The sequence below is a fragment of the Panthera tigris genome, chromosome E2, assembly GCF_018350195.1.
Source record: "Panthera tigris isolate Pti1 chromosome E2, P.tigris_Pti1_mat1.1, whole genome shotgun sequence".
NCBI classification, from domain to species: Eukaryota; Metazoa; Chordata; class Mammalia; order Carnivora; family Felidae; genus Panthera; species Panthera tigris.
This window is the reverse complement of record NC_056674.1, coordinates 22,287,501-22,309,751: the sequence shown is the minus strand read 5'-3', so window position 1 is coordinate 22,309,751 and position 22,251 is coordinate 22,287,501. Positions and strand designations below refer to the sequence as shown.

The following is a 22,251-nucleotide window of genomic DNA, read 5'->3' as shown; positions in this document are numbered from 1 at the left end:
CTTCCTCGGCCCTGTGTTATGAAAAGCTTGAGTTACAAACGCTCCGGCTATTAAAAACCTGCTACTGACCAAGGGCAATAAAATATCTGCTGTTTATGAGTAATTAGCCACTTCTGGAAAAGAGCTCTATCCCTTTAAATTTATGGGGTGCCTTGATTTATGCATTTCATGGGGGGATGTCATGTTACATCACATCAACCTGATGTAATTTGATGCAAATCAAACACATGAATGAGCGAATGAAAACATTCTTTCCTTCCTCCTGAAGTGGATTTCTTCTAATTGGGGGGCCTTTTTGGCCCCTACCCCGTCTTTCCTCTTCTTGGTTGCTTTGTTAGGAAAGAATTGGGAGAATCTTTGTCTTGAATTTCTTTCATCCTGATGCCCTGGCTGCAGCCTCTGACTACCCTGCCGGTGATTCCTGGGAGGATTTCACATCCCTGAGGGTGGTGGAGACTCAGACCTCAACAGCTGGTTCACGGGCTTTACACCCCGCACTGGGCTCTACAGGAGGCTGGGGAGGTTCCCGGCTAACAGGCGCTACCTGATTTTGAGGACCCCAAGGCTGGTTAGCACACACAGGACATGATGCAGTCAAGACTCCAGGGGCGCCTGGGTGGCTCAGTCTGTTGAGCGTCTGACTTCGGCTCAGGTCCTGATCTCACGGCTCGTGAGTTCGAGCCCCACGTCCGGCTCTGTGTTGACAGCTCAGAGCCTGGAGTCTGTGTCGGATTCTGTGTCCCTCTCTCTCTCTCTGCCCCTCCCTTGCTCCTGCTGTCTCTCTTTCTCTCTAGAATAAATAAAACATTAAAAAAAAAAACGCTAATTTTATGTTGTCTGATTGAAGAAAGAGTTATGGGGAACAAAAGAAACTGGTGAGTTTGGGGTCCAGTAGAGGAAGATAGATTATTGAAGCTTTTTTGTAATGGCTGGTCCCCGTGTGGCTACTGAGTGAGTAGAGGCAAGAATTTGTTGGTTGGACCATCTGTCTTTGTATTTGTGCATTATTTCTTCTTTTATCCACTCACCCATCCATTCAGCCAGCCAGCGAGCATTTATTTAGCACCTACTAAATTTTTTTTAATTAAAAAAAATTTTTTTAATGTTTATTTATTTTTGAGAAAGAGACAGAACATGAGCCAGGGAGAGGCAGAGAGAGAGGGAGACACAGAATCCAAAGCAGGCTCCGGGCTCTGACAGAGCCCGACATGGGGCTCGAGCTCACGAACCATGAGATCATGACCTGAGCCGCAATTGGAAGCTTGACTGACTGAGCCACCCAGGCGCCCCAGTGCCTACTAAATTTTTTGAGTGCTTAAGAGGTAACCAAGGAACACAGACACATACCTACTAATTAGCTATGTAACCTTAGAAGGGTCATCATGTATCTGCTGGCTTCAGTATACCTATCTATAAAATGGGCACATCAGACTAAGCAGCCAGAAGCTAGGGGACCTCTGAGGGTGCTCCAGCTTTGCCACCCTACCATTGTCACCTGCGCCTTCCTTCCCTCAAGTAACATCCTTGTGCAAAGAGAGAAGTTGTGCACAGATCTCATTCATGGGATGGAGAAGTTCTCCCCAAGCAGCTGAGAATGTGGAGGAATGTGGGGAGAAGTGAGATTGGGTGGGTGGTGGGGGGCGGGAGTGGCCATTTGTGGAAGTCTTTGGCATGAACTCTTCTAGTTAGTTGTACCACAGGGAAATCAATGACGTTTGTTCTTTGCCTCTTGTACCTACATGGAGACAGCCTGTGGGTGCAGAAACAGGCTGGCCTTAGGCCTGGGGACATTGCCCCCCTGGCAAGCCAGGCTAGTTGGCCGGGTCTAGCTGTGTTCCATGGTGCACAACCTTCTGCCCCAGAGGTTAGCTTCCTTGGTAGAACTTCAGAAGCTTTCTAAGAGAAAGCAGAAAGCATGAACCGTGTCTTTGAACACCAGAGTTCTCTCTGTTCCTTTAGTCTCTAGCATAGATGTGGAAAGAGCTTTCTAGAGTGTTCACCTTCCTGGCCTGGCTTCCTCAAAGCAGCAGTCAGTGGTGTTCGGGAAGCCCGCACGGTAGCTCTGGGTACCTGACTTTGGAAGGGAAGCCGTGGTTGGAACAAGGCCACGTTACCTCTCCCGTGTTCCACTTCGGGTGTGCCAGGCTTCCGTGGAGGATGTGGGGTTCTCACAAGGTCTGGGTGTAATCTTCCGTGGAATTATTTTAAAATGGGACCTCGCTATTGTTTTGAGTCTTTCTGCTGTCTCGGCGGGAGTGACATTTCTATGGTCATTAGCCAGTTCCATTTTTTTCTGTGAATTGTCTGTTCACGTGCCTTGTGTCCAGGTTTCATGTGGGGGTGTTCAGCTCTTCCTCATTAACTGCAAACACTTTTAAAAATAAAGACAGTGAGGTTATGAACCCCTTGGCTGCCACATAGGCCTTGGGAGTGTTTGACTTCCAGGAGGCTTTCGAGTGGGACTGACCAGGACTGGGCGGGCAGGCTGAAAGCCCAGCAGTGATGGCCGGCGGATGGTCACTGTGGTCGTAGAAGAAGTGCCAGGTGCAGAAACCTTTCCAGAGTAAACACCTTCCATAAATTACCTCATTATTGCTCTCCTGGCACAGATGCATAACTGAGGAGGTGCCACCTTGGAGCTTCTGGGCCATCAGTTCTTCTGGAGAAGACACAGTCCACCTCTGGCGGCAGCCGCCATTTTTCATTGGTCACACGGAGTCCCAGGAAAGAGGCTCCTCTGGGACCCCAAAGAGTGGCTGCCCTGCTGTTGGCCACTGTCACTTCTAGCTGCCGTTTGCAGCTTGTGTAGCTCAGACCTCTGCACCAAACTGTTCACGTTGAAGCATACCCCCACGGCTTCTGGAAAGCCTCTCCTTAGGAAATACCTCTTGTCCAGGTATCCTCTTGAGGCGAGGGTGGGGAAGACATCTTGTCATGCTCATGACAATAAAGTACAGCCTGTTGGGGCCAGGGTGGACCGACCACACGCTGATGGCCACGGACCAGCCCACAAATGGCGTGTCCTCCCTTGTAAGAAGAGAAACATTAATTGCTTCATTTTTAATGTTTCCCCCGGTGTCCAGCAGCGGTGAAGTTCAACTCCAGCCGTTCTCTGTGATTGGTGAGGGTTCAGGAGCAGGGCTTGGCCGGGAAGCCCCTTCCCTGTCAGGTGGGCCACAGAAGCATAAATCAGGATGCAGGAGGAGAGACCGAGTAGCTGAGGGTAGCGATCAGCCTGGCCAGCCTGCTTGGGTTTACAGACCGGAAACCATGACTCAGAGAGGGGCTGGGGCATCCGAGGCCATACAGCTGTCCGGTCTGGGGTGCCGGTTGGTTGGTTCCAGGGCAGGCTGTAGAGCAACCCGTGGGGGAGGATGCAGGCCCACCTGGGGTCGATGTAGGGGGGCAGCCAGTGTTCTGGGATGACCAGCCCGGTTGCTGTTCCAGGCACCAGCAACATGGCACCATCACAGAGAGAGGGCATTCTGTGCTACATCGCTTGGTCCCCCGTTCCTGCCCGTGTGCAAGGACCTGGATCTTGGAGCGATGGGATCCGGGGTTGGGAGGGAGGTATCAGCAGAGGTTCAGAGAGGAGCAAGCCCAAGGAAGAGAGTGGTAGTGTCACCCTGGCAACAGGCCCATCCCCAAAGGCCTCGTCTGTGCTGACACTCGGAGACGGATGGACAAGGTGGGGTGGTTGCCGTCAAAGCTGCCGGTCCCCTGACCCTTTGTGCGTAAATGGTGTGCAAGTGTTATCGTGATCTCTGGGCTGATGGTGCAGCCACGTCTGCCCTTTGGATGGTGAGGTCTGGCAGGGTGGGACGTTTCCGATTGTTTCCTCCAAAGAGCCTGGCACGGTACCTGGCACACAGGGGATTGTCAGGAAATGCTGAAGGAATGGATGGATGAACGGATGTTTGCTTGGGCAAGTGTGAGTATCCTGAAGGAAACAGAGGAGTCAAAGGAGTGAGGGGTGTGTAAAGGGCAGGTAGAAGGGCTTAGGAATCACTCAGCCAGAATTCGGAGGTTCGCGTTACGGGCAAAACATTGGATTGGGGTTAGATATGGGTCTCTGGAGGCCCCGGACCGCGGCGTAGGGTGGTGAGACAGGGACCCAGATCATCCATCATGAGATGGAGTGGAATTAGCCCTTCACGGCGACTACGAAGTGTGGGGGATTGGGAGCGGCACGGATGGGGTGACATTTGACATCAGGCTCTATGGGGCAAACTTCTCCCCTGGCTTGTGCCTTGAGGGGCAGAGAGCAGGGTCTGCCCTGGTGCCTCAGGAATGACCTGTGGTCTGAATCTTTCTACCCCGAGTGTCCCCTCTCTCCCCAAGGATAGATGCTGTGCATTGGGCCTGCACGCTTTGTTGCTTGGTCTGTTCGTTCATTTATTCATTCATTTCCACATTCAGCCATTTATCCATTTGCTTGCACCTTTCTTCATTCATTCAGCAAATGTTTATTGAACACATCCCCTGGGCCCAGCTCAGTGCCAGTGCTGGGGACACACCACAGAAGCCAGTGGGCATGGCCTCCATGCACAGGGACCTTCTAGGCAAGTATACAAACAGACCCAACCCCAGTATTGAAAGCCATCGTGAGGGGGCAAGATGGACAGACAGGAGGGTTCCTGGCCCTGGGTATCAAGGAGGGCCTCCTGGACGAGGTGGCATTTAATCTTCACCAGATGACAAGGCATAGGGAGTAAGTGGGGATGGCAGGGAGAGTGTCCCAGACAGAGGGAATGATATGCACAGAGGGCACCAAGCGCCCTCATCTGTTCCCTGAAAGTAGAGGGTCCTCTTTCCAAACACTAATAGGCTTAAACACGATGAGCCACAGGGTTCTCCCTCCTTACGCACATGTGAGCTGGGAAGTCTGTCTTCGCTCGCCCTTCTTTCCTAACCGTGCTTGGAGACTCCATCTCTGTCCCTGGAGTCCCTCTGCGTGAAGTAGCAACACCCACTGCTGGGACAGCAGCTCCCGGCAGCCCCGTGTCTGTGAGCTTGGCCGACCTGCAGCCTTGCCCCACGTCAGACGCCACGGCTGCCGTGGTCAGGAGCTGGTGGCCTAGTCTTCCCTCCCCTCCCGAGAGTCTGGCCCAGCAGAGGGCCAGGCTAGGCCAGCCTGGTGACCCGCACAGGAACGGGAGCTGCGGAACCGGGGACCCCAAGAGCCAAAAGAGACTGAAGCCCCAGCCCGGCCCTGGCCGGGCCCCGTCCGTTGGCCCGTGGCTGGCAGTTGCAGGCAACAGCGACTCCCCGGGTGTGCCTGGATTTTTTTTGCTCGGTAATGATTGTGTGTACTTAGGAGATGATGTGTATCTGAGCTTATGTCTTCGACAGGTGCCCCTGTGAACGAATCTCCGTGGGCCGACTTCTATGAATATTTCACAATCAGGCCCTCTTTGATCACTCTTGCATATGTGCATTCTACATTATATTTAGTTTTGCACCGAATCAAATCTGAGGCTTCTGTGAAATGAAAATAAAGTGTTCGACACGATATCCTAGCTCAGAAGTGCTCAGAGGTAAAATGGCTTTCATCAGGGGTGAAGGGGCGGCGAGGGGTAGCTGGGTGCCTGCCCCACGTTTGCTGCTGCCCCTCTGGGAGCGAGGGGCTGCCGGGAATCCTGTGGGTGCTGGGTCCCCCCGTTTTGTTCTAGGGCAACGGCTGCGTGCTGAGCCTGAGCAGGGAGCCAAGGCGGGTTAATAGGGGATTAAATACCTAACTTCCTGCCATGGCGAAGTCTGTTTAAAAAGAGAAAGAAAGCCAGTGAGAGAGAAATAATCAATGCACTTCATGACAACTGCTGGTATCTTTTTCAGTTTTGCGATATTTTAAAGGTGGGTCATTCATTAAAAGCCCATATATATATATATAGTTTTTGTCGCTTCCCCTGACGGGGTGGACACAGTTCAGATAAATCAATTACAGCAAATTAGGGGGCCATTTCCTTCCCAAATCATCCCATCTGGGAACAAAGGAAGCTCCACTTGATGGCTTGCATTCTGGGGGGAGAGGCCTGGGTTGTGCATTCTTATGACGCTCTGGGCTACCTCCCTTGCCTGCACTGTGATCATCAGAAGCTTAAAGGACCAGTTTTTGGTGGCACTCGGTCCTCCAGATGCTACAGACAAGGGTCATTGGACCCCTCCGCAGAGGAGGAGAAGAAACGTGACTTCCTTATTTACGTGCATTGAGGTGCATTATGAACATGTCCTAACTGTTCCAGAGAAATTGCACGGGAACCCTGGGGACTGCATATCATCTCTAGCCTGGGGCAGATCCGGGAAGGCTTCCTGGAATAGGCAATGCCTTGATGGAGCATGAAGGATGAATTTGGGCTGCCGCATTTGGAGAGGTGGGGGTGGACTGCCAGGAGATTTGCGGGGTAGCCCTTCTTTCTTTCACTTTTTTGCTGTTACAAAGAAGAGGGGAAATTGATGTCTTCTCCAAACTCTGAGCAGCCTTTTCTCTCAGGCACAGGGAGCCCTCCCTGACCACGATGAGGACTTTAGCCCTCAGATGTTTGGTTTGTGGTTCAGGAGTTTATTTTCACCCTCTCTTTTCCCCCATCTCCTCTGACCTAAAGTACTAGAAAACTACTAATGTGGTGCAGTGGTAGTTGAGACGTCTGTGTTATACTATGACTCTGGCAGGAGCTTCCCCAGTGTTGCCCCACATGTAAGCTCCACACTCCACAGACTGGCATTCAGGTCTGCGCCTGGCCCTCCCCTTCCACCCCATCCTCCATCGTCCCCCAAGAACATTCCATGCTCACTCCCCATTTTGCACATTCTGTTCCCTCTGTCCTACGTGCCCTTTCACCTTTCTGTGCCTAGCGACCTCTTCCAGCCTCAGGCAAGGACTGACCTCTTCCCAGTTGTTATCCTCACTGGTTTCCCTTCCCTTGTCCCCACTGCCCATCCCTGCCTGCGCCCAGCCTCGCAGCATGTTGGAGATTTCCCCCTTTCAGCACTTCTGTCCAGTGGGTCTCTCTCCCCTTCCCTGAGTCAACTTTCAAAGGCAATGATCTGGTCTTGCTTGTAGCTGCCCCACTTCTCGCCCCATATAAGCAGTGAGAGATGTTGCTGAATGAGGAGTCCCACTTGACGATGCACAGTAAAGTTGGCAATGAATGGGGTTTTATTAACCGTGTTTACAGGCCTTGGTTGTGCCTTGGTTGTGTTCTTTGCCTTTCAGTATTTATTCTACTCCCAGATTAAAGATCTTTCTAGATCTAAAGCCATGGTTGGCACCTGAGAAAGGTTCCTGTACAGCCTTTTACAAGTCATGTGCCGTGTTGTCTCTCCCACAATCCCATTTGCCTTCTCAAAACCCTACGAAGTATGCAGGTCGGTCGATATCAGCTCATTTTGGAGACAAAGAAGCTGAGACTCGGGAGGGTAACCAAGGTCCAACAACTGTGGAAGAGCTACATTTGGATGTATGTTCATAGCACTTCAGGTACCATTCTCTTTCCACTGCTCCAGTCAGGTTGGGGGAATAACCCACCTGACCCAGGGCAGGGGAACGTGGAATAATATATCCATCTTATGAATGTGAAGACAATAATATAATATAAATAAATATTTGTGTGACACCCTCCCCCACTGGTGAGTAAGAGACTTGCCACATTTCTGTATCCACAGTGCCTTTCCCCACCTTCTCCCCACCCCCACCCACACTAGCCCCCTGTGTTGCTTTCTCTGGAATGTACTGCATGTTTCCATTTCCTGGCACACATGTTTGTGAGGACTCTGGCTCCTTAGCCTCCTTTAAGCTTTCCCTGAAATGTGGTTTCCTTTGTTTCTACACATTTTAAAAATGAAGGAGCTGGCATCTGTCAGCATTCAGCCCAGCAAGACTAACATGGTGTGGGCATCAGAAGCCAGCCTTCCCACCCGCATGTCTTGCTTGAACTCTAGAGTCAGGCTCCCCAGTTGTGTGACCTTCTTGGACTTAAGTTTTCTGAGCCTCAGTTTCTTCTTTTTAGTGTGGGAATAGTTTACTACCTACCATTCTAAGGTTGTGTGAGGCTAAATGAGAGAATGATTGTGAAGTACCTAGCACAGTGTTGGCACATGGTATTGTGTTGAGGAGGAGGACGATGATGAAAAGGAGGAGGGTGAGAAGAATGCTGTTGCTGATGTAGATGATGATGGTGGTGATGGCTACAATGAAGATGGTGGCAGTGGTGGTGATGGTGAAGGTGATAAAGGTGACTACGATAGTGATGGTGAAGTGATAGTGATGGCTATGATAAAAATGATGATGGTGTTGGTGATGGTGGAGGAGATGATAACAGTGGTGATGATGGTGATGGTGAAGATGAAAACAGTGGTGACGGTGGTGGTGAAGGTGATGATGATGTGATGACTCTGGTGACAATGGTGAACATGATGGTGACGGCCATGGTGAAGATGACAGTGGTGATGATGGTGATGATGAAGCTGATGACAGCGGTAACAGTGGTGACAACAGTGAAAGTGATGATGGTGATGGCTATAATGAGGATGATGAGAGTGGTGATGATGTTGATGAAGGTAATGACAAATGATGACAGTGGTGACGATGGTGATGGTGGAGGTGATGCTGCTGCTGATGACAGTGGTGATGTTGTTGGTGAAGGTGATGATGGTGGCGGTGAAGATGAAGACGATGGTGACAATGGTGGTGGTGGTGATGACGGTGATGGTGATGATGATAACAGTGGTGACAATGGTGATGATGATGGTCATGATGATGGTGGTGACGGTGATGATGGTGAAGATGATGATGGTGATGATGACAGTGGTGACAATGGTGATAATCATGGTCATGATGATGGTGGTGACGATGATGATGGTGAAGATGATGATGGTGATGATGACAATGGTGATGATGGTGATGGTGAAGATGAAGACAGTTGTGACAATGATGAAGGGGATGGTGGTGGTGATGATGAGAGTGGTGATGTCGTCGGTGGTAAAGGTGATGATGATGGTGATGATGACAGTTGTGATGATGGTAGTGGTGAAGATGAAGACTGTGGTGACAATAGTGAAGGTGATAGTGATGATGACAGTGGTGACGGTGGTGGTGAAGGTGATGGTGGTGGTGATGATGAAAATGGTGATGATGAAAAGGAAGGTAATGACGGTAATATGATAACAGTCATTTGTTTTTTGTGTTATTTTTTGAGAGCTTGTTCTGCCTGATGCATCCATGGTCTTAACAATCACCACACATGAGGTTGTTGGAGTTCCATCCCAGCATCTGTTTGCCTGGCTTCATGTGCCGTGGGCAGATGGAGAGCCAGGAACTCAGACCAGAAGTCTTCTCTACCCTGAAAAGATGACCAGGAGCACGCTTTGTGGGTGTTTTCCTTTCCCATCTGACATGCTCATGACCTGTCTTCAATTCTGGGCTACAGTTTCAACCCAGATTCCAAAAGCCAAGATGCTTTTGCCCTTGAGAATTTTGAAATCATCCAAAGTCTTCAAAAAGAGGATACTTTTTATTCCAGTTTCTTCTTCTAAGTCCTCCAACCGCCATCCCCCAGTACAAAACTGGCTGGGGCTCCATGGGGCTGTGTGCAAAGCTGGTCCAGTGGGGTCCTGCTCACCATCCAATGCCATGAGGGCCCTGACTTTGACCAATGTTCCATCCACAAGGGGAGGTTGTGGCGTTCAACCATACTCTCCAGCTTGACTCTCCTGGTCACACAGTCGCCATACTCCACAGCTCTATTTGCATATCGTATTTTCATTAATAAATTAAATAAGGATTTAACTATTTCTGGCCCTGTCTCATAGCATTGTCTACACATCAGTCAGAATGGAACAGGTCACCCGAACTGCCCTCCTGTTTATCTATTAATCATCTGGCAAATAAACCACTCAGTATCCTGCCCACCTCAGTAATGTTTGTGATGTAATTTGTTTGGATGCCCAAATGTCACCAGCGTTGATTGTAAGAGATGAAAAAATGTACTTGCTCAGCATAGCAAGCTCTAGGCCAAAATGTAAGCATGAAATCTCTGGTTTATTTTTGTAATAATGTTTACAGCTGTTTAATGACCCTGAAAAGGTTCAGTAGTCTGGTGTTCTGTATTTTCAGAACAGGAGTGTATTATGCTTATAACAACCTTGGTTAAGCAGTTTGAGCTACAACAATTGGAAAATAGTATTTAATAAGAAGCCATTGCATTCTAGGTGAAGTCGTCTTAATTACTGCTTACCCTAGGTGTAAGAAAGCAAGGTGGGTTGTTGGGGAAGGGGCAGAAGGTCATCTGAGCCCCCCCAGAAAGGGGGTCCACCTAATACCAGAACTGCACGCTGTGAGGCCCACAGTGGTGTTTGGGGCCCTTGCTGGGAACCCACATCCCTCCCCTGCCCAGCAGTTGGGAACGGTAGGACTCCTGTACGTTTTCCGAGGCAGCACTTTTACCCACATTGATAAAAAAGGGAATATTTAGTTGTGCTTGGCTAGACAACAATATTTGATTTTTAAAAACCCAGTTGAAATGGTTATTTTGAAAGTCATTTCATTTCCCAACTATTCTTTTTCATGGTATAAGGATAAAACTCGTTCATGCAACTTACTGGCAAGATCTATATTTTTTGGACTATTCATAAGATTACTTTCTTTTTTCTGTGCTAGCAAAATGAAACTGTGTTTTTGTGTAAAATTTATTTAGACTCGTAGCAGCTGGCATTTCTGGTGTCCTGATAGTTTTAAATTTCATTTTGAGTGAAAGATACAATTAGGTTCTCTATTGGAAGAGTTAAGTGAAAACTTTTGTCATTGATATCACAGGAAATAGTTTTGAAGGCAGAAATACAAAATCAAAATAACCATTAGCACCATCAAAGGCAGCTGAATGGCTCACTGTACCTGCAATGATGGGAATGATGAGACAGAATTATTTTGATAATCTGTGCACCCAATGGCAGGTTTCCTGTGCTGCGAATACCCTTGTATGAAATATAAAATTGCACAGCTCAAGAAGAAAACCTCTAGCCTTCAGAAGCTTTCAACTGGGGCCTTGCCTGTGCTCAGATGTGAGGCCCAGACATTTCCACACTGTGGTGAGGAATGCCATGGTGGCTGGGGCTCACGTGCATGCCTGCATCTTCGTCAATATTGACAGTTGTCTTGAGGACCAGCAGTGCCCCACCATGACCCTGGGGATCAGGAAAGATCAGGACTCAGTGGAATGTTGGAGTGTTTCCATGTTGGAGGGGTGGCGTACCAGATTCAGCAGTTTACAGTGGCCTCTAACTGTCCAGCCTTGACTGCCTTTCCACAGTTAGGTAAATTACGTATGCATTGGTTCCTTCCATCAGTCAACTAGGGTTTATTGATCTTCTTCCTGATATGCCTTGGGCTGGGCCCTGAGCTGAAGGCCAGGGGCAAGCTATTCTCAGTGTTCAGTAGTTTGTTTACTTGTTTTTAATTGTGCTGAGTGTTTTCCCACATTGGTGGGAGGGGCAGGCAAGTTACTGTGTAGGTTCCTTAGAAGGTCCCAGCTCCCCACTTGCCTTAAGCCCAGGATCGTGGCCAACCCTGCACTGGCTACTGGCTTCTTCAGTGGGTTCCTCGGCTGCTGGATTGTGGGCTAATGAGTCCAGAGCTGGGGCCAGGGTGAGAAGGATGGGTTGGGCACATGGGATAAAACACTCCCTGGAATTCGTGACCATGCAGGGGCAGTGCTGTGTGTGGATGTTCATGTGCCCGAGTTATCAGGACAGAGGGAGTATCCTGTGGCAGGAGGCCCTGCCAGGGACACTGACAGCCATTCACTGCAGGGCCTGTGAGGGAGCAGTGTGGTTCCAAAGGGAAGGCACTCTCCCTATGCTTGCTCCCTGAGGGCTGGGGAAAAGGAGTAATGACTGCCTCCTTCCACCTGAATGGTGAGACCCTCCAGGCAACCTCACCTCCCTGGGCCCTGTGAGCTCTTAGGGCTGCAGTAGGATCCAATCCCTTAACAGTAGGATAAATGATCCCTGAGTTTCCCAAGATATGCATCTGTATAAGTTTCTAGAGTGATACTACTAGGGAATCCCTGCCTCTCCCCCAACGTAGACTTACTCGTGCATGCACATGTATCCTTGCGTGCGCGCACACACACACCCCTCTATGCCAAAGCGGCAGTGGTTACCCCTTTCCTTAAACCTTCAGTACAGTCTCTCTGGGGCATTTTCATTGCTTCCCATCAATTGGTAACCTTGCTGATGCTGACCCCCTGGGTCCCAGAGACCCTTGAGGGCAGGTACTAGAAGGCCCCTGGCAAGTATTGACTGAATGACTGACATAAGGGGTAAATGAATTCTGGAAGGGTGAAGTGTCAAGGCTGGAGAAATTGGGGCCGACCCAGGTTTTGTGCGTCCCAGGCCGGGCCTGAGGCCAGCTCATCCTGCCTCGGCTGCTTTGGCCCAGGGACAGCACACCAATTACCCCGTGCTCTTTCCAAGAACTCACGCTCCCCTTTCTTGCTCTGAGTCTGGCGGCTGGCATGGGTTTACGACTGACCCATCGCAGTGCCTACACCTGCTCACAGAATCATGGGGTGCTGGGTCTCACCGAACATTCTGGGATAATTGTCTGGCGACGTCCTACCTCACAGTGGGGCTCTGCGCATGCTTTGCCTGGGCTCATTCGAGGGCCTGTGCGCGAGCTGTAATCCTCAGAGTGTCTCCTTGGGTTCTGGCCAGCTCTTCTCAAATTCTGAGTTCTCCCATGGGTCCCATGATGGGTAGTCCAGTTCTGAAGGGGATTAGCTGCTCAGTGGTGGCCCAGGCCTGGGATGGTCACCATGGGCGTATATAATGAAAGATCTAGTGGTGGGGGTGGCTCTCCCTTGGTGGCTTCTGGACCCCCAGGTTCTGGGTTAGCCAGAGACCCTTCCAACTCTGACAAAGTCTGATAGTAGATAGATGTTGGTGGACTTGTGTAAGCTGAGTTGGGGTCACACAAAGCTGGGAGGAGAGTGGTTCTACAGGGCTAGCCTTCTTTTATGAGCTATGTTCATAAGGTCTCTTCATTCATTCATCCATTTGAGTCAGAAAATGATGAACATACAATGTTCAGCTGCGACCTGGGCCTTGAGGCTTCATGTGAGCAAGGCAGACATGATCGTGCCCTCATGGAAAAGAAGCACACTTATAAAAGGGTCAACAACAAAATGTTGCCCTAGTGGTAAGTGCTGTAAAGAAGGAAATAAGGTGATGGGTAGAGAGAGGCTGAAGACGAGCACCTATGACAAGAGGGGCCTGGGAGTCTTTGTGAGAAGGGGCTATGTGAGTTGAGACCTGCCAACTGTACCTTTGCACATTCTAGACCATTGTTCCCACCGCCCCCCCCCCGCCCCCCGCCAGCTGAGGCTTCAGCAAAGACACCTGAAGTCCAGTTCCTTAAAAAAGATTTGTTGACTGAAAAAAAAGTTCTTTAACATAATTAAAGCATTCCATATCCAAACCTAAGTTGAAAACTCCCTATATTCATTATTTGACAAATTGAGCTCTTACTTACCCAGCGTGAATGAGGGTGGGGGATGGTCTTCAACCTGCTGCCCCTCACCCAACCTGATTTGCAGTCTCGCTGTATTGCACATTCATCCTCCCCTCCCTCCTGCTGAATTGGCGTCAGCTCATCAGCAGCAACCTGAAAATAGCCTGTCTTTCTGGATTCATGTCTTCTGAGAAGGCCAACTGGGCAGCTTTGGAAGTGGGCCAGCCATGTTGGCTTTGGACTTTCCAAACTTCCCCAGAGCTGTTGGGTGGAATTCTGAGCACTCCCAAGTGGCCTCAGGGTCATGATCTGTGTTTGCTTAGGAGAGGAGCCAGCACAGCTGGATGGAGCTTGAAGGTAGAGAAGGGGCTTCAGACAAGGCCCCGGGGGCTGTTAGAGTCCCTGCCTGGGATCTTCCAGGCACCAGTCCTGCTCTAGCAACTTCTGCACACTGGACCTACTCCTCCCCGCTGGTCAGTGGTTGCCATGAGCACTGGGGTTGGCCATTCTTGTCTACCAGGGCGTCTTACGTGCCAAGGACAGGGACTGGGGTACAGTGGGAACTCGGCAGGGTTGGTGAATGAAAGCAAAGCTCTCCAGGAGATATTAGTCCTTTCTGACCCATCTCCAAAATGGACTTTTTTATTTGTTGGTTGGTTTTTTAATTTGAGTGTAGACAGCCCACCAGAGGCAAAAAGGAAAGATGGCGAGTTGGTAGCCTTCTTTTCCTACAAGTGATCAGGTTCCTGTATGTATGTGTAAATGTGTGCAGGTGTTCATGTCATGGACACAGTCAGCCCTGTACCATGGCTGCTGTGTTTCTCCCTCCTGCAAATAAACATTCATGTCTTTTCTTCCCTTCCCTTGCAAGATGGACTCACAGCCCCTGTCCTCTTGCCAAGGAAGCCAGGTCTCCCGTTGGAGACCCTCCATGCCACGCATAGTCTGCCTGGCGGGAGGCCCAGGAGGCAGCAGACCGCCCCCCTCCCCGCCCCAGGGCTGAATGCGCTTCCTCCACAGTTGAACTCTGTCCCCACCAGTCCCCCTAGGGAATTGCTTGGCCCAGGAATCCATCCTGGCTGGGGTTAAGCGCTGCCCCTGGACCACCTGGCTGGCCAACACATGTAAACATTGGGATATAAAGAGGAGAGATGTGCAAAAACTGTTCCAATGGCAGGAAGCGAATTTGGACTCCTTCAGGTGGAAGGCAGATCTGGAAATAGAAGGACCCAGGCGTAGGTTCACTGCCTTTCAAAGCTGAGCTCCTCACCTGCTGTGATGTGGAGGGAGCCGTTCCTTCTACCCCAGCCCCAAGCAGAGTGGCCTTAGCGGTTCTGCACAGTCTGGGAAGGGGGCAGAGGGGAGCGTTAAAGGCAATTATGGAGACCAGCTTTGAGTGTTAGTGTTTAACAAACAGCTTTGAGTTCTAATTTTCTGCAAAACACATACTGCAGGTACAATTTGTACTCATTACTGTATACTGGGAAAGTTATTAAAAACACTCAAACTTGGTTGAGACTTCCTATGGTATCATCCCTGGATTTTAATTGGTTTTTATCTAGTTCTATAAAGGATCTCTTTAAACCCAATCACAGTCCCTGCCTGGGATATCATGCCAGTGGAAGGACAGAGAGAGCCCAGTAAATGGTGTAAGTCTTCACCCCTATCCAAAAATGAACAGTCTGGACGATCCACTACGATTCCGTCACCAGATAATTTATACTTCTTTTGATGGGCACAGTTACCAAATGACAAAATAACAGTGTTTCGTAACATAAGGGTTAAATCTTAATCTCTGAGGTTTGCAAAGCCGCTACTCGCAGTCTCCTTAAAATTTAATATACCTCGTTAATGCTTCCTTGCAAACACTGAAGGATTTTTATGATTATAATCATGTGTTACAGCACCTAGTACTGTTTCTAAGCAGCATACTAATCAGCTTAATGAGATATTACTGCACTTTTTGTTGACTAAAGCAAAATCCCTTTTATTGTTCTAAAGCCTGTCCTTTACTTTATTTTTTCCCAAAACATTATCTTGTTTTATTATGTACCAGTAAATATCATGCCATTGGGTTTTTCTGTTGGTTTTTTTTTTTTTTTTTGGTGGTGGGGGGTGGCAAATCATAAAATAATCTCTTTCATCACAGACCGGCGAATGTATTGAATATAGTAACCGGAAACAAAAGTTCCAAGGGAGTCTATGTGGTTTTGTGGTGAAAGCCATCCTGCTCCAAGGCAAACTTTGAACAGAACCAACAGGTGCAGGTGCCACAAGGGGCACAGGAGGGAAAGTTTAACACGTAGACCCGCGATTTGTTATTAGGTGTTGGAAGTGGTAAAACATTAATAATTTAAATGCGAATGAATAATTGCGGTCGGTAAATAGAAAATACAAGGAAGACGATCTATCGCCAAAACAAATTGGAGGAGCAATGCCATGTTGCGTAATTGGCATTTAATAATTCATCTTTTTATTATTGTTTTTGACTCTAATTCCTTAGCATTATTATGTGTAGGTAAGGCATGAATTGCAAATTCCTCGCCAGCTGATGCCGTTGATTCGCTGCGCCACGGTGCCTGGCACAGACCTCAACTCTCTCTTTATTTTCAGGGATGGAAGAAGCCAGTCTGTGCCTTGGAGTGTCCTCGGCGGCACCGGAAGCTGAGCCCCACCTGAGCGGCCCTGTCCTCAACGGCCAGTATGCCATGAGTCAGAAGTTGCACCAGATCACCTCCCAGCTCAGCCATGCCTTCCCCGAGCTGCATCCGCGGCCCAACCCCGAGGAGAAGGCCCCCGCGCCCCTCGACGAGAAGGCCCACGTGCCCATGACCGGCCAGCCCATGGGCAGCCAGATGGCGCTCCTGGCCAGCCAGCTGGGCCGGGACGTCGACACCAGCCTCAACGGGCGGGTGGACCTGCAGCAGTTCCTCAACGGGCAGAACCTGGGCATCATGTCCCAGATGAGCGACATCGAGGACGACGCCCGCAAAAACCGCAAGTACCCGTGCCCCCTGTGCGGCAAGCGTTTCCGCTTCAACAGCATCCTCTCCCTGCACATGCGCACTCACACCGGCGAGAAGCCCTTCAAGTGCCCCTACTGCGACCACCGGGCGGCGCAGAAGGGCAACCTCAAGATTCACCTGCGGACCCACAAGCTGGGCAACCTGGGTAAGGGGCGCGGGCGGGTGCGCGAGGAGAACCGCCTGCTGCACGAGCTGGAGGAGAGGGCCATCCTGCGGGACAAGCAGATGAAGAGCAGCCTGCTGCAGCCGCGGCCCGACCTGAAGCCCCTGCCGCACGCCCAGCAGGCCCCGCCGGCCCCCTGCAACCTGGCCCTGCCCGCCAACCACAGCGTGCCCGACGTGGCCCACCCGGTGCCCTCGCCCAAGCCCGCCAGCGTGCAGGAGGACGCGGTGGTCCCGGCCGCCGGCTTCCGCTGCACCTTCTGCAAGGGCAAGTTCAAGAAGCGCGAGGAGCTGGACCGCCACATCCGCATCCTGCACAAGCCCTACAAGTGCACGCTGTGCGACTTCGCGGCCTCGCAGGAGGAGGAGCTCATCAGCCACGTGGAGAAGGCCCACATCACCGCCGAGTCGGCCCAGGGCCAGGGCCCCAACGGCGGCGGCGAGCAGTCGGCCAACGAGTTCCGCTGCGAGGTGTGCGGGCAGGTGTTCAGCCAGGCGTGGTTCCTGAAGGGCCACATGCGGAAACACAAAGACTCCTTCGAGCACTGCTGCCAGATCTGCGGCCGGCGCTTCAAGGAGCCCTGGTTCCTTAAGAACCACATGAAGGTCCACCTCAACAAGCTGTCGGTGAAGAACAAGTCCCCCAGTGACCCCGAGGTGCCCGTGCCCATGGGCGGCATGTCCCAGGAGGCCCACGCCAACCTGTATTCCCGGTACCTCTCCTGTCTGCAGGGCGGCTTCGTGGCCCCGGACAAAGCCAGCCTGAGCGAGCCCAGCCAGCTCTACGGCAAAGGGGAGCTGCCCGTGAAGGAGAGGGAGGTCCTGGGGAAGCTGCTGTCCCCCATCTCCAGCGTGGCCCACGGGGTCCCCGAGGGCGACAAGCACTCCCTCCTGGGATGCCTCAACCTCGTGCCGCCGCTGAAATCCAGCTGTATCGAGCGGTTGCAGGCGGCTGCCAAGGCTGCCGAGATGGACCCCGTGAACAGCTACCAGGCTTGGCAGCTCATGGCCAGGGGCATGGCCATGGAACACGGCTTCTTGTCTAAAGAGCATCAGCTACAGCGCAACCACGAAGACACTTTGGCAAGCGCCGGAGTTATGTTTGATAAGGAGAAGCGGGAGTACGTGTTAGTGGGAGCAGATGGCTCCAAGCAGAAAATGCCTGCTGATTTGGTTCACAGCACTAAAGTGGGCAATCAGAGGGACCTGCCAAATAAGCTCGACCCTTTAGAAGGCAGTCGGGATTTTTTGTCACACGGGCTGAACCCGGCGCTCGACTATAACCTGCAGGGTCCCGGGAGCATGAAGGAGAAGCCCACCGAGTGCCCCGACTGCGGCCGGGTGTTCCGCACCTACCACCAGGTGGTCGTGCACTCCCGCGTCCACAAGCGGGACCGCAAGGGCGACGAGGACGGGCTGCACGTGGGCCTGGACGAGCGGCGCGGCTCGGGCAGTGACCAGGAGTCCCAGTCGGTGAGCCGCTCTACCACGCCGGGCTCCTCCAACGTCACCGAGGAGAGTGGGGCCGGCGGGGGGCTCTCCCAGACCGGGAGTGCCCAGGAGGACAGCCCGCACCCCTCCTCGCCGTCCTCCTCAGGTAGGCCGCCAGGGAACATGGGGGACCAGCAGCTGGGACGAGGGCCCTCCCCGTCCAGGGGGCCTGGCTCCGCGCCGGCCTCTGGGGGACGGGCCCTGGCTTCTCTTCCAGGTCAGTCCTGAGCTCATCGCTCTGACCTGATGGCGTTAGGTGAACCGTGCCTTTCTGCCCCGCCTCCAGGGAAGGCTAGCTCTTCCAGTCTTTGGCCTTCCCTTGAACACTGGCTGCCGGGAAAGAAAGTTGATCCCACTGGGTGGTAGAGACGGTCAGTTGGCATGTTTGCCGACAGGCATAGCCTCTCCTCCCCTCCCCCGGCAGTTCCCTGCCCGGCCCCATTTTACGCCCCGGCCCTCATCCGCCATCACCTCGTCTCTGGAACCCGGGAGCTGGCGTTTTGGCTTCATCCACACGTGTGAAGGTGTGAGCTCAGACGCTCACCATCTTCCCCCCCCCCCCCCCCGCCCGAGGATATTTCCACAGTTGTCTCATTTGGGCACCCCTCCCTCCCTCCCCAGGCCAAACCTGCCTCCTGTCCCCTTCCGAAATTACAGCGTGGCTCACCTGTCGGGGCCCTGTAACCTGACGAAATACATCACTCTCGTCTGATGGTTTAGAAAAGCACAGAGGTTTGAAACACAGATGCATGACTGCGTGTCTTAAATTGTACTGTTACACGGGCGATACAGCTTTGGGGTCTAAAATAGCAAAGCAGAAAATCTGTCATCAAAATGTCTGTGAAACGCTGAAGCTTCCTGGCCCGCGTTGGGGGGAAAAAAAAAACCAACCAAAAACAACAACAACAAAAAAAACCCCGCACTAGCCTAAGATAGCTAAATTAAAATCGCTACCTAACAGCAGGTAAGCTTGTTGCCTCCATCCGTATTTTCAAAGTCCCTTTCTAATGGATGGTAAATTGAAAGTTATATCTCTAGCCCTTTATAAAGAAAGCATCTCGCTAATACTGTAATCATTCTGCAGCCTAACAACAGAGGAAATCATGCCATAACAAATACCCTGTTACTAATGGCAACATTGATTTCTGCAATCAGCCATTAAGTCTAGAAAATGAAAGACAGTTTGAGGCACCTCAAGGCACTGCATTGCTCACTGTTCAAGGCGTGGCGGCACACTGTTGAGGGTCATTTTGGTAAAGTTTTTTCCCCTCCCTTTCGCTTTTTTCCCTTCTGGGTTTTGGTAGATAGTTCCGTTTCGGAAGCCGTGCCCTGCTATAGTTATTAAGTAGATGCCGGTTTAGTTTTTAGTTTTTGTCTGTTACTGTCATGCTTTGGTATACCCTTCTTCTAGGACAAAATTAGTATTAAAATAAAGTGTGAGTCTGCTGGCTTATTACAAACCGGTAAAGAATTGTTAACACACATAAATCTGAACTGCACATTCCAGAGATTCCGATAGCACTTAATGCTGTTGCTTAAATACCCATGAAACACACTGTCTACTCCTGGAGTCCTGGACTCGTTTGCGATTTATTTCTGGTGAGGCAGTCTGGAAGAGTCCGACCAGGAACGTGAGCCACCACGGAGGGGTGAGGCCACGCCGCAAGGAGTGACCGCTGCGCGGAACGTTCGAGATGCAAGGGAAGGGTGTTCAGGTTTCGCTGCCTGACAGCGGGGACTCCATAAAAACGGATCTCCCGTGCAGAGGCAGCAAAGTGCCAGGCGGCCCAGTGTCAGGAGGGACAATTTCCGCCCTCCCGCGAAGAGGTCCCCTGTTCTGGGGAGTGTCATCTCACTGTTTTTGGATCGGGGGCCTTGAAGGGGGCAGAAGGCAGAGGGCAGACTGGCTCCCCTAAGTTTTTGGAGTGACGTGGAGTTAACATTGACAGATTTCCATCCCTCTCCCAGACCTGCTGAAATGAAGAGGTCTCAGCAGAATATTCCGGCACCAAATGTTCGGCTTTATTAATGACGTGTTTACCATGTTTTTCCCACCTTCTGGCCAAGTGATAGCCTCATGCTATTCTATCTCTGTAGTTTCCATATCTGTAAATACTCTGTTGAAAAAACCCATTTTGCTTAAAAGAACCAACCGGGCTTACAACTCAAAGGAGAATTATTCTTGAGTTGTGGTTATCTTCTAGCTTTTATTTCCCTCATTGAAGTATTTTACAATTGTGAATACCGATTCTTTCATTTCTGGTTGACTTCTTTGTTTTCTTCATATTCAAATTAGACCCTTTCATAATTTTCTGACTAAGTGGGAAAATTGATGGCATACCAATACGCAGCCCAAATCAGCCGCACGCCTTAGGGCATTCAGGTTTTGCTGGGATTAGGACCCTTAACCCGATCTGGTTAGTCTTGCCTCTGATTTCTAACAAGTAGGACTTGTGCAAAGTGCGATTAAAATAAGCATTTAAATAAAAATCTTTACACAATAGGCATTTTATTATTACCTGTTAGAGAGAAACCTGCAAGGTGAAGGGGAAAGAAAATCTTTAAGCTCTTAAGTAAAGAAAGAAGTACTTATTAAGGCTTCTATTAAGCAATAACCACAAAACACGGTTTTACAAATTTCTCAGACTGCATAACAATGTCGCAAAACTCAATTTGCATCACTTGATTCTTGTTTTGTTGAAAACTGGGTCAGTAGGGCCTGAGAAACTATTTTTTCAGATCTTAACCAGTGAATTCTTCTTTATAAATCGCTGCTCTTAACATGATAGTAGTTCTGAATTCATCATAAAAAACCTTTTTACAGAGAGCCTCTTAGAACAGATCTCCAGAAGAAGGCTTACAATGAGTGGCAGGGACGTCCTTTGTTATCTGATGTAATTCTTTGCAAAGGAGGATTGGGAACGGAGTGGCTGTTTAAAAATGTCTTGCCCAGACCGAGACGAAGAAGGGGTCAAGTTTGCAATCAAACAGTTATTGCCGAGATGGGCGACTGTCACTGGCTAGGCTAATGTGGGATGCAGCTGTTTGTTATGTGAGCAAAAGAATGTTTGATTCAGTGAACATGTGAAAATGATTCCAGTGAACCAGAAAATGTGTTTGTTCTTGGGCTCTCCAAACTGCTGAGAACCAAGCTGAGGATCAACCGCGAAAACTAGGACCTTTGACAAATTGAGAGGTCATATTTTCTAACAGAAAATGGACAAAGCTAGTCACATGGATCACTTCCCCATCTTTCCCCTTTGTTTTATTTTTGTTGTTGTTGTCGTTGTTGATTTGACTTACCAATAATTTCACACCATCGTAGATGTCATTTCTGCCTCCGTGTACCACGCAAAAGGAAACTATTTGGAAAGCAGCAGCTTATAAATTTTACTCTTTTATGACATTCAGAAAGCGGGGCGGCTGTTTTGACGCTCCCTCATTTTTTGGCTCGCGTGCAAACGCTCCGATGGCATTAATCTCTGCATCTCTCCCCAAAACCTCATCTAAGACTGCGCTCAGATTGGAGCTCTGCTCTGAGCCGGAAGACGACCAAAGTTCTGTTTCTTTGGATTTTGCCTTGGAAATCACGCTCAGAATAATTAAAACTTAATGTACTAAGAAACGATACTGTTCATTATATCCAACAGGGCAGTTACCTTCTGCATTCCCCATAATTTTGGAGAGGGGCTAATTGCAGTGTTGATGGTGGGAAAGGGGTAATTGAATGCGTTGACCCTCTGTTCATTAAATAAAGTCGGCTAACTTACGTGATCAATGGAAAGCCAGGGAGAGACGCAAGGATGAAAATATCGTTAACCCCTACTACTTCTGGTATAATATTTTGAGATGGTCAGGGATTATTTGATCAGCTGGGCTGGAAGCCTTGTGGGGTCCTCTTTTGTTGCCTGAGCCGCATTCCTGAAATGCTGGGTCTCCATCCTGTGTAGGCCCATTGACCACAGCCTCAAAGGCCTTTATCCGGGGCTCGCTTGCATTTAGTGATATGATAGATTTTCTTTCTTTTCCACCTCTTTTTCTGATGTGGCTCCTCCTTCCTGCCCCCAT

General features: G+C 50.3%; 1 protein-coding gene across 4 annotated transcripts in view; it reads left to right on the top strand.

Moving 5' to 3' along the window:
- Positions 1 to 22,251, top strand: part of ZNF536 (zinc finger protein 536) — a 194,885-nt gene that overhangs the window by 79,856 nt on the left and 92,778 nt on the right. For all 4 annotated transcript variants that reach the window (XM_042968669.1, XM_042968671.1, XM_042968670.1 and 1 more), the window contains exon 3: positions 16,118 to 18,289. In XM_042968669.1, coding sequence (XP_042824603.1) covers positions 16,120 to 18,289 — 2,170 coding nt within the window. In that variant the 5' untranslated portion in view covers positions 16,118 to 16,119. The remainder of the gene's footprint in view (positions 1 to 16,117; positions 18,290 to 22,251) is intronic.